The sequence below is a fragment of the Odocoileus virginianus genome, chromosome 8 (genome assembly GCF_023699985.2).
Source record: "Odocoileus virginianus isolate 20LAN1187 ecotype Illinois chromosome 8, Ovbor_1.2, whole genome shotgun sequence".
Classification (NCBI taxonomy): domain Eukaryota; kingdom Metazoa; phylum Chordata; class Mammalia; order Artiodactyla; family Cervidae; genus Odocoileus; species Odocoileus virginianus.
Window position 1 is genome coordinate 34,315,913 of NC_069681.1, and position 13,211 is coordinate 34,329,123.

Below are 13,211 nucleotides of genomic sequence, written 5' to 3' on the forward strand. Positions count from 1 at the left end.
TTCAGATCTATTTTATCTGCTTCAAGAACATAATGAAAACATATGTATACACTGGATTTTTTTACATATAAAATCAATTCTTACTATATCTAAAAGCTTAAAATATTCTTTTACTGACTTTCATGTACAATAATACTTTAAATCAGATTTACATAGTTATGAATTAAGCTAATCTTTGAGAGCTACTTACAATCCAGAAGGCAAATTCCTGGCTGCAGTGACACCAAAGGAATACCCCACAGCTTCAACAAGGATGAAGTCACCCACCGCTGACAAAACCCAGGAGCCCAGCAAAAAGGACTAAAAACAAAACAGGAAGAACATTAGAGAGAAGAGTCTTCTAAAAATAACCTTTATTCAATTAAAACCAACTCAGGTTTACACATATTTTTTAAAGTTTCTTTTTGTTCCAATAGACTTTTCAAAATGAGGGATTAAAACCATATTGATCAAATGTTATTAACTTCCATAATTTCTAAGTATGTTGAAGAAAAGATATTTATGAAAAGAATGATTTATTTTTACAAGTAATGCACAAACCATTAAGCAAAATAAGTGACTAGAACTGTATTAAAAGTCCTAATTAAAATGGTTATTGCCCACTCACACTGATATTATTATCTACTTTCACCATTATTATTATTTTATTATGCTAAAGGCTTCAATTTAAAATTTTTCTTCAGTTGATGTCCATGCTCCAAGTCAGACAGAGGATTATATAATAAAAAGACAACTGTTAAAAATAACACCAAGCTAACATAACTACTTAAAAATGAGAAAACAAATATTTTTTCCCCATAACCTAAGTAACAAAGGGAAAATACATAAAAACTTACCGCAAATTTTCTGCTTCCATATCTTCTTTCAAATATCCTAAAATTATAAATAAGCAGACTACTGCAGAAAGTATCTTTCAGATCAAGGCAAATTATTCTCCCAGAAATCAACCTCCAGATCTATAGATGGGGAATTAAAAAAGAATAACAAATATGAGTAAGCTCTGTTGGGGGTCTCTTCGTTAGCCAATTTATTGCAACTGCTGTTGCTAAGTCACTTCAGTCGTGTCTGACTGTGCAACCCCACAGACAGCAGCCCACCAGGCTCCACCGTCCCTGGGATTCTCCAGGCAAGAACACTGGAGTGGGTTGCCATATCCTTCTCCAATGCATGAAACTGAAAAGTGAAAGTGAAGCTGCTCAGTCGTGTCTGACTCTTCGCGACCCCACGGACTGCAGCCTACCAGGCTCCTCTGCCCATGGGATTTTCCAGGCAAGAGTACTGGAGTGGGTTGCCATTGCCTTCTCCAAGCCAATTTATTATGTTTACTTAAATAGAGGAAAACAATAGAATGGGAAAGACTAAAGATCTCTTCAAGAAAATTAGAGATACCAACGGAACATTTCATGCAAAGATGGGCTCAATAAAGGACAGAAATGGTACGGACCTGACAGAAGCAGAAGATATTAAGAAGAGGTGGCAAGAATACACAGAAGAACTGTACAAAAAAGATCTTCACGACCCAGATAATCACAATGGTGGGATCACTCACCTAGAGCCATACATCCTGAAATGTGAAGTCAAGTGGGCCTTAGAAAGCATCACTATGAACAAAGCTAGTGGAGGTGATGTTCCAGTTGAGCTATTTCAAATCCTGAAAGATGATGCTGTGAAAGTGCTGCACTCAATATGCCAACAAATTTGGAAAACTCAGCAGTGGCCACAGGACTGGAAAAGGTCAGCTTTCATTCCAATCCCAAAGAAAGGCAATGCCAAAGAATGCTCAAACTATTGCACAATTGCACTCATCTCACACGCTAGTAAAGTAATGCTTAAAATTTTCCAACCCAGGCTTCAGCAATACGTGAACCATGAACTTCCAAATGTTCAAGCTGCTTTTAGAAAAGGCAGAGGAACCAGAGATCAAATTGCCAACACCTGCTGGATCATCGAAAAAGCAACAGAGTTCCAGAAAAACATCTATTTCTGCTTTATTGACTATGGCAAAGTCTCTGACTGTGTGGATCACAATAAACTGTGAAAAATTCTGAAAGAGATGGGAATACCAGACCACCTGACCTGCCTCTTGAGAAACCGACATGCAGGTCAGGAAGCAACAGTTAGAACTGGACATGGAACAACAGACTGGTTCCAAATAGGAAAAGGAATACATCAAGGTTGTATATTGTCACCCTGCTTATTTAACTTATATGCAGAGTACATCATGAGAAACGCTGGACTGGAGAAAGCACAAGCTGGAATCAAGATTGCTGGGAGAAATATCAATAACCTCAGATATGCAGATGACACCACCCTTATGACAGAAAATGAAAAAGAACTAAAGAGCCTCTTGATGAAGGTGAAAGAGGAGAGTGAAAAAGTTGGCTTAAAGCTCAACATTCAGAAAACTAAGATCATGGCATCCGGTCCCATCACTTCATGGCAAATAGATGGGGAAACAGTGGCTGACTATTTTTCTGGGCTCCAAAATCACTGCAGATGGTGACTGCAGCCATGAAATTAAAAGACACTTACTCCTTGGAAGGAAAGTTATGACCGACCTAGACAGCATATTAAAAAGCAGAGACATTACTTTGCCAACAAAGGTCCATCTAGTCAAGGCTATGGTTTTTCCAGTGGTCATGTATGGATGTGAGAGTTGGACTATAAAGAAAGCTGAGCGCTAAAGAATTGATGTTTTTGAACTGTGGTGTTGGAGAAGACTCTTGAGAGTCACTTGGACAGCAAAGAGATCAAACCAGTCCATCCTAAAGGAGATCAGTCCTGGGTGTTCACTGGAAGGACTGATGTTGAAGCTGAAACTCCAATACTTTGGCCACCTGATGTGAAGAGCTGACTCATTGGAAAAGACCCTAATGCTGGGAAAGACTGAGGGCAGGAGGAAAAGGGGACGACAGAGGATGAGATGGTTGGATGGCATCACCAACTCAATGGACATGGGTTTGGGTGGACTCTGGGAGTTGGTGATGGACAGGGAGGCCTGGCGTGCTGCAATTCATGGGGTGGCAAAGAGTCAGACATGACTGACCGACTGAACTAAACTGAACTGAAGCTCAGATTTCCCAAGGCAGAACTGAAACTCTCCATCTCTGTGGCAGTTCTTAGAGACGCACACTGAGGGCATCCTAGGAGGTTCTGGCAGGAGACTGGGGCTATTCTCACTCCTGGACAGAGGATGGTTGTCCTCCACCCAGGCAGGTCCCAGCCCTAGAGCACAGATGCCCACAAAGTGGCCCAATAAAATGGGACTGGTGCCAACTTAGCCAGATGAACCAAAGTAGCACCACCCCATGATCGGAAAGGTGCCAACTCGGGGCCACAGGGCCCTGACACTCCCTTAACAGCAGTGTTTCTCAGGGCTGGCCAGATGCTACAATCCCCTGGGGATCTTTCTAAAAAGTACACCAACTCTTAGGCTCTCTGACTCAGCTGGTCTAGGGCAAGGTCTGGGCATCAAGAAAGAAAACAGGTTATGTAGGTGATTCTAGTGCATGGACAGGGTTAAGAATCATTCGGAAGCTCTACGATATTCTCACAGAAAGCAGTAGTATAGATAAATAACTCAGTCATAGGAACTTGGTGAAGCCCACCTGAGCAATGGCATTAATGACATCCTTATGAAGAAAAAGTGTCATGCTCAAGAATGGACTAACACACTTGCCGATGCAGGAGAGGTGGGTTAATTTTCTAATCCAGGAAGAACCCACATGCCTTGAAACAACTCAGCCAGTGCAGCACAACTGCTGAGACTGCACGTTGCAACGACTAAAGCCCCCGTGTCCCGGAGCCCCTGCTCCCCACCAGGAGAAGCCTGAGAGCTGCAGCTAGAGAGCAGCCCCCACGCACTGCAACTAGAAAAATGCCCCTAAAAGACAAACCAATGAAAAATTAAAATCTTTTTTTAAAAAAAGGATGGACTATCATGCTTAAAATGGCTAATCAAGAATTTAGCGAATAAAAGGTGGCAGATTATAACCGTAATTTGCACTAATATTCTGTGATACTATGATTTATAAATTAGAAATGGGGCTTCCCTGGTGGCTCAGCTGGTAAAGAACCCACATGCCAATGCAGGAGATGCAAGAGGCCAAAGTTTGGTCCCTGAGTCAGGAAGATCCTCTGGAGAAGGAAATGGCAGCCCGCCCTCCAGGAGACTGGTGGGCTATAATATAGGCCATGGGGTCGCAAAGCGTTGGATATGACTGAGCACGTGCACACATGTGCACACACACATACATTTAACAATACATGTTTGGTCTTTGCCCCTGTTTCTAGCACACAACTCTTAAAGCCCTTGGAATTTCCAAAGTGAAGAAAGCCATCATGGTGTCTTTTGTCAGAGTAATGAGTGACTTTTAGAGGCACCTAAGCATGGGGCCTGGATCCCAGGAAACCAACCCTGTGGTTCGCGGGCTGGGACCTTCAGCCCCACGCCCTGACCTCAGGGAGGCAGAGGAGCGAGAAGGTGGGTCAACTAACAGATGACCTGTGATGCCATCAATCCTGCCTGTATCATGCCCTGGAGGAGGGCATGGCAACACACTCCAGTGTTCTTGCCTGGAGAATCCCATGGACAGAGGAGCCTGGCGGGCTACAGTCCTGGGGTCGCAAGGAGTCAGATGTGACCGAAGCAACTTAGCGCACCTGCACACCTGTGTAGTAACTCTCCACAAAACCCTTCAAAGGACAGGCCTCTGAGAGCTTCCCGGGCGATGAACACGTAGAGATTTGGGGAGAGTGGGGCAAAAATCCAAGAGAAATTTCCTATTGGTTTAACCTCCACCATAAAAGAAATTCACAGACTCACAATCTGCTAGAGCTGAGAGAGCTTAGCACATCTAACAGACGCTCAAACTGAGGCAAGTTTCTGCAAATGTTAAGTATGCAAACTAATCATACCAACAAAACAGACTTAACACTGTTTAAATCTCTTGAAATTAAAAATCATATTTCCATAGTAAAAGGTGAAGTTGAAAAGAAATGTGCAAAAGGAAACTGGAAATACTGCAACTGCTTCATTATAATCTGCTTTGCTGAAATTATCAATAAATACAACTGGAAAAGTGACGTGTTAATGGGACAGTAATAATACATACATATTTCTTACAAACTGAGAGGCTATGAGACACTGAGACTGGCAGAAAGAAGGGCAGATCGGAGACAAGAGGCTTGCTTCCTCCTCTCCCGGGGCCAGTGCAGCGGCGCTCACCTGCAAGTCTTCCTTGACAGCCTGGAGGTCGTACACGAAGAACTTCTGAGAGTGCGGCAGGACGAGGGCCAGCAAGAGGGACAGAGCGCTGGGGACCAGTAGAAGGCTCTTGGACACAGGTGCCTTGTCTGGGGGGAAACAACACGGCTTTCAGAATGACCGTCCCTAACATTCTAGAGACCATGAGAGTGAAAAGTAAGAGAATTTACTTCTTTTGAATTAGAATGAAGACAAAGTTCGCATGCTCTGGAATTCAATTCTTATTAACATATATTTTCAAAACATCGTCCTGCAGAGGTAAGTGATCAAAGGGCGCTGGGAAACGCGTGGAATCTGCTGACGGGTGCTTCGTTGCCATCTGGTTTTTATATGAAACCAAACCAAGTTTACTTTTATAGACTACCTTTCAGAAAAGCACCCAGTGAAGTGTAAAGAAACAGAGAAGTATGCTTTCTATCAAACTGACCAGTCAGCTCTTGAGCGTGACTCGGATTCAGGTACATAAACATTTATTTTAAGAAATTTAAGTTGCTCAGTTGTATCCGATTCTGCAATCCCATGGACTGCAGCCCACACAGCTCTTCTGTCCATGGGGATTCTCCAGGCAACAATACTGGAGTGGGGTGCCATTCCCTTCTCCAGGGGATCTTCCTGACCTAGGAATCAAACCCAGGTCTCCTGCATTGTAGGTGGATTCTTTACCATCTGAGCCACCAGGGAAATTTAAGAAGCGGTTAAAAGTGCTAACATGGCTGACTGCGGTGGCCTGCTGAGATTTTCCACAATGGGCACCCCCGGAGCCTTGTCTGCATCTCACGCAGCCTTCAGATGACAGCTCAGTTTCCACTTCCTTCCAGTCAGTCTCTCCCATTTTAGCATGGGGGGGCTTTTCCCCCACCTCACACCCCTGTCTCCAGGTACTACTTTACCAGTCAGGGTCTGGAACTTGCTTTGCCTTCCTGACTACACTAAAGATTCCCAAGTAAGAATCTTTAATGTGATTCTCTTCTATATGCTTCTGAATGCTGGCTATAAAGCCTAGCACAGCTCCTTGAGGGAACGAAATATCCAGATCATCAACATTCAAACCACAGGAAAGGGTCATCAAAAGGGACATTCTCAGATCACGTGAGGCACACTTCAACGATATTCATTATAAATTCCCTGGGAATGAATCCACTGGTCACGGTTGGTGGTGTGGTTACTGCACTTGTTTACATATATAAAAATAGCCCAATTATTTCCTCTCTGGTCAGGTCTCACCAACAGCTAAACTCAAACCACGGGTAAAGTCACTGCATACCTGCCTCCACCACCAAGATGCAATCAAGGCTCCAGGGAATCTAAAAGCTAACAGAGCTCCCCACGCCCTAGAAAACGGAGCCCCCACTGCCCAGGAACTCAAACATACAGGGAAGCACTACAGCTGTGAGCCTGACCAATTCTATCGAGAGCTATTTCAACTGCAGTTGTCCTCATCTGTGAAATGAAGATAAGAGAAGCTCCCTCAGAAGTCCTATGAGAAGTAAACGAACTAAAGAAAGAACGCAGGGAAAACCGCTCCAACCACTGCAATCACCATCCCAGGTGACGACTGCGGCAAGCTCCTCCCTTATCATTCAGACAGAACTGAGGATCGAGCATGGGTGACACAGGTGCTCCTTGAAGGTTTCCTTCTTGACCCTGGACTTCACCTCTGCTTGTGAAATGGGCCCCACCGTTTATTCCCGCCTCTTCCTTGCAGCCTGTAAGAAGCCACTGTAGGCTCATGGTCTCAGACCTCAAATGGACACGTCCACCGAGCAGCAACACTGCCGCTTTTCTCCAGTAACCTTCCTGCTCCACACTCGCAGTGGCTTCCATGTCACCGTATGAATAAATGGACCGTCTGCTTTGGTGTCCTCGTCCATATCTCTACAATGAACAAGCTCCTGCTGCTGGGGACCATGAATCACCCCAAGGCCCTGGGATACAGTAGCAGATGATGGACAAAGCTCCTCCCCTTGTGGTGCTTACAGTCTATACAGCGGAGAAAAGAAAATACACAAAGTGAGGTAAATATGTACCATGACAGATAGAAATAAATGCTACGGGAAAATTAAGCAGGTTAAAGAGCAAGGCTGTGTGACCTACCATGGACTTCCTGCTCTCTTTCCAGGTAAGAAACAGGACTGCTGCCCACCCACACCTGCCCCTGGCTGAAGGGGGTACCTGGCGATGTGACCTGCTTTGGCCAACTCAACATGATAGACGTCACTCCCAGGCAAATACCGGACAGCCAGTGACTGTCCTTAACCTGGGCCAGTGCTCAAGATGGAGGATAGGCTGTGAGCTGGATCCCAGCATGGAAGACAGAGTGGAACAGGTCCTCCTGGGTGACTCACAACAGAGGGAGGCCATCAGTGAGAAACAAAGCTTGTCGTTTCAGACTCCTGACGTTTTAAAGCTGTTGGCTGCTGCAGCCTAACTAACTAGCCTGCCCTGGTGTCGGGGGGAACACAGTGCTGCTGGGGAAAGAACAGGGTGCTTAGAAGGCCCTTCTGACAACGTGAGATGTGAGCAGATGCCTGGGGATGTGAGCCCGGCAGGGGCCTGGGGAGCAGTGTTTCTGGCAGAGGGAAGAGCAAGTCCAAGGGCTGTGAGACAGAAACACACTCCATACGATGAAGTAAGGCTGCCAGGATGGCCAAGAGCAGAATATGCGCAGAGCAGATAGGCAGGATATAAGGTCAGAGAAGTTGAGGAGCAAACAGTGGAGAGCCCTTAGAGGCCACAAGGACTTTACCCTTTCCTCGGAGAGTGACAGGATGCTCTGGGGGAGGCTAAGATGATAACATGATCACGAGTGTCCTCAAAAGATCACTCTGGCTGCTAAACTGAGACAAGATTATAGGCAGGCAAGGGGACAAGAAGCGAGACCAGTCAGACGGCAACCATGATAATCCTGACAAGACATGATCACAGCCTGGACCAGGGTGATTTGGGTTGGGGTGGTGAAAGTGGTCAGTACTGGTATATGTTTTAAAGGTGAGAGTGGTCAGAACTGGAGTATGTTTTGAAGGTACAGCAAGCAGGATTTGCTGGCTAATGGGGTATAAAGCATGGGCAAATGGAGCAATCAAAGACGCCGCCAAAGTTTCTGTTGTGAACAGTAGGAGAACTGTTGCCAGTTCCTCGGCTGGGAAATTCTGTCACCTTCACCCTTACCTTGCCTACAAGATCTTTACCCATCTTGCAAGAGTGTTCTCTAAGCCCACTTCCACCCCCACATACCAAGGCTCTATCCTCTCCACCAGTGCCACTCAAAGTCACCAGTCCACAAGTTGTCACCAGTCCACAGTGAGAACAGAGTGTAAACCAACACACTATGTCCTTCAGGTAGGAAGTCCTGCTATGAAAAATATATCTGTACTGAACACGCACTCTGCTCAAATGTCATCTTATCTGCGGCTACCCGCATGTGATTCTGTATCTCCTTTGTTCTAGTGTATTTTTTCATAGCACTTATCAACAAGTGACTTATTAAATAGTGATTCCTCAAATCTATGATTCAAACTGACTGTAAGATACACCGTTATTTTAGGTGTTATTAAAAAAGAAATACTGTCAAATATAATTCAAAGATGGCACCAATTGTAAAAAACAACCCAAGACTAGAAACACTAAAATGTGAGAAAAATTGCAATTTGGAATCAAGAAATACATTTCTTTGGGTACTGCCCATCTCCCCACCCTCAGTCCCCACTAGAATATAAGTTTATTTTTTAAAAATTAATTTATTTATTTTAATTGGGGGCTAATTACTTTACAACATTGTAGTGGTTTTTGCCATACATTGACATAATCAGCCATGGGTGTACATGTGTTCCCCATCCTGAACCCCCCTCCCACCTCGAATATAAGCTTCTTGAAGGCAGAAATTTTGTCTATATGTTCACTGCTGCAGTATCCCTCACGCCTATAGCAGAATCAGGTCCATAAAGGCAGTCAACACATGTTCATGTGTTGAAGGGTGACTGATGTATAAGAGAGGCTCACTAAATACCAGTGAAAGCAACCTAACATCCATGATGGATAAGTGGATAAATAAAATGCAGTATATCCATATAACGGAATATAATCAATTATATTCAGTCTTTAAAAGGAAGGAAATCCTCACTTGCTACAACATAGATAAACGTTTTGGACATTATGCTGAAAGAAATAAGTCACACACAAAATGATAAGTACACACAAAATGACAAGTACATGCAAAATGATAAGTATGATTCCATTTATATGAGTTATCTAAGTAGTCAAATTCAGAGACAGGAAGCAGAATAGTGGTTTCGAGGGGCTGGGGGGAGGGAAGAATAGGGAGCTGTTTAATGGGTACAGAGTTTCAGTTTTGCAAGATGAAAAGAGTTCTAGAGATAAATGCACAACAATGTGAATGTACTTAATGCCACAGTACCATACACCAAAAAATGGTTAAAATGGCAAATTTTATGTTATGTATGTTTTACCACAATTAAAAATAAAGACTGAAAATAAATTATTTACTGACTTAATAACTGAACCTATTTTTATAACCATTTTCATTCTGTCTAGGACTAAACCACTAAAAATACAGATCCGAGTACTTAAATCAGAGAACTGTTAAGTTCTCCTCTTAAGGTGAGCAAAAATGAGATCCCAAAAAACCAATGAGGAAAGCTACAAGATAATATACAATTGTCCAAGAAGTCCTCAATCACAGGGAAAGTATACAATATTACTGTATACAGCAAGATTTACTGATCAATTCAAGACCTGTGCATTTCACCATATGAAGTTTACAATAAGAAAGAAAAAAAAAAGAACTTGAAACAATGATCAAATTCTAGTTAACAACATGTACACTTAAGTGTTTAGAAACAAGTGACTACGACTTATTTTGAAATCATCAAAAAAATAAGACAAATTGATGAAACAGAGAACAGATATTTAATAGAACAAATGTGCAAAACGTTAACTGCAGAATCTAAGCAGTAGGTATATGGTGTTTATTACAACCAATCTTCAACTTTTCAGCACATGTGAAATTTTTCATAACACAGAGGAGGGTACACAGTGAATCACAGAATTTGAGAGCTGAGAAAACACTTGGAAATACATTAAGCAAAAACTTAGAGAAACAGATAAATCCACAATTACAGTAGGAATCTTCAGCACTCCTCTCTCAGCAATCAGTGACACACACAGACAGAAAATCAGTGTCATGGACTGAAATGGCCACTGCCCTCCTCCAGATTCATGTGTTGAAGTTCTCACCACCAATTCCACTGTATGAAGAGAAAGCGTCTTTAAAGAGGTGATTTAAGGTTAAATAAGGTCATTAAGGTGGGGCCCTAATCCAATCTGTCCTTATGAGAGAAGGCAGAGGCGCCAGGGCTGCACACATACAGAGGAAAGACCGTGAACACACAGGGAGAAGACAGCCATCACAAGCCAAGGAGAACGGCCTCGCCAACCCGCTCATCTCGGACTTCCAGCCTCCTGACCTGTGAGCAAATAAGTTTTGGTTGTTTAAGACAACCACACTGCAATATGCTATTATATCCATCAGTAAGAATATAGAAGACTTGAAAAACATTATCGGTCACTGTGACCTGATTGACATTTATAGAACACCCCACCCAACAATAGAAAATTACACATTTTTTTTTTCAAATGCATATGCAACATTCCTCAAGATAGACCAACCATATTCTGGGCCATAAAATACAACTCAATAAATTTAAAGAAATTAAAGTCATATAAAGTATGTTCCCTAACTACCACAAAATTAAAACTAGAAATCAACAACAGAAAGATGTATGGAAAATCTCCCAAATACAGTTGACCCTTGAACAACACAGATCTGAATTTCAAGGGTCCACCTATGTGATTTTTTTTTCAATAAATACATACTATAGCACTACATGATCCATGGTTGGCTGAATCCACAGATGTGGAACCATGGATATGAAGGGCCGAATATAGACTTAAACCTGGATTTTCAACTTCATGGGGGTCAGTATTCCTAACTCCCATGTTGTTCAAGGGTCAACTGTACTTGAAAATTAAACAACATACTTCTAAATAATATCTGGGTCAAAGAAGGAGTCACAAGAGAAAATAGAATATATGTTAAATAGAATAAAAAAGTCAAAGTACAACAAAGCAAAATCTGTGGGCTGCAAACAAAGCAGTGCTTAGATGGAAATTTGTAACATTAAATGATTATACTGGAAGAGAAAAGGTCTCAAATCATGACAAAGGCTACAAGCTTTAAAAATTAAACTAGAAAAAGACAAGCAAACTAAACCCTCACCAGGCATATGGAAAGAATTATGAGCAGAAATCAATGAAATAGAAAACCAAAATATAATAGAGGGAAAAAAAAATCAATGAAACTAAAAGCTAACTCTTTGACAAGATCAATAAAATGGATACACCTCTAGCAGAAGTGACCAGGAAAAAAAAAAGAAAAGTCACAATAACCAGCATTAGGAATAAAGGAGCGGGGCATCACTACAGATGCCACAGACATTAAGAGTCTAATAGGGGTTTAAAGCATTGCAAAACACACTAATGCACTGGAATGTACACTTTAAAATGGTTAGAGTGTTAAATCTTATGTATGTACTTTTATCACAAACAATTTTTAAAGGATAATATGGGAATATCAGAAACAACATTTTGGCCACAAATTTGACAACTTAAGATGAAACAGGCAAATTCCTTGACAGATACAGTCTATCCAAGCTCACTCAAAAAGAAATGAATAACTTGAACAGACCTATAGAAATGAAGAAACAATCCCCAGCTAAATGTCTTCCAACATAGAAAACCCCAGGCCTGACAGCTTCACTGATAAATGGTACCAATCATTTAAAGGAAAAAGAAAACTAACCCTACACAAACTCGTCCACCATGCAGAAAAGGAGAGAACCTTTCCCAATTCATTTCATGAAGCCAACGCTACACTCATACCAAAAACAGACCAAGACATTAAAAGAAAACAACAAACCAATTATCTCTTAGAAACACAGATGCAAAATTCTCAACAAAATACTAGCAAATTGAATCCAGCTATACACGAAAAAGATAACAGTCACAACCAAGTGAAGTTCATACCACGAATGCAAAGCAAATCAATGTAATTCACCACAATAAAGAAAAATGTGCTGTGCAACTCTATTCACATGCTGTTCAATTATCTGCATATTCTATGATGCCAATTTTCGTCCACTCATGTGACAAAACTGGACACTCACTGCTGGGCAGTTAATAACAGGCTACTCCTGTGCTCTGATCTTACTACCAATACTATCCAACATTTACGGATTACTCAGCAGTGCACAGTCCCATTCTCAGCACCTTATGTGAACAACTTTGTTCTTGAAGGTCCTACACCTCAGGGCCTTTACACCCGCTACTGCCTCTACTCAAAACGTTCTCCCCCTGTCCAGCCTGTTCTCATCACTCCAGTCCTCATCTCAGGCAGCACCTTAGAGTGGCTTTCCCGCATGACTCTGTATTTCAGTTCAGTCAGTCAGTCAGTTCAGTCGCTCAGTTGTGTCTGACTCTTTGCGACTCCATGGACTGCAGCACTGCATAGCAATTTTCACCATTTGAAATTCTTCTTTGAAAGTTTTACTTCTTTGTCGTCTCCCTCATCAGAATGTAAACTCCATGAAGACAGGATCCTATTTGTCTTGTTCACTGCTGTATTTCCATACCCAGGACAGTATCTGACCAATAGGAGGGTTTTAGTACGTATTTGGTGAAGGACAGAATTATATGAGGTAGGTAGTACTCTCTCCAAATTTATAATAAGAGAAAATTGTGACTCAGAGTAAGTTACCTGTTCATTATCACAGATGATTTAGCCTGAGTTCCATTAAAGTAAAGGTAAGACAAAGACAAGCAGGAAGCTAGTTTATTTTGGAATGTGATTCCAAGGAGCAGGGGTGAAGGA

General features: G+C 42.2%; 1 protein-coding gene across 2 annotated transcripts in view; it reads right to left on the reverse strand.

The window, feature by feature from the left end:
• UBAC2 (UBA domain containing 2) overlaps positions 1 to 13,211 on the reverse strand; it is a 164,850-nt gene that overhangs the window by 131,723 nt on the left and 19,916 nt on the right. Inside the window, exons 2-4 of one of the 2 annotated variants that reach the window (XM_070471459.1) lie at positions 5,228 to 5,355; positions 837 to 956; positions 191 to 300 (exon numbers count right to left, since the gene is read on the reverse strand). In XM_070471459.1, coding sequence (XP_070327560.1) covers positions 191 to 300; positions 837 to 956; positions 5,228 to 5,355 — 358 coding nt within the window. The remainder of the gene's footprint in view (positions 1 to 190; positions 301 to 836; positions 957 to 5,227; positions 5,356 to 13,211) is intronic. The other variant, XM_070471457.1, reaches the window with a different exon arrangement.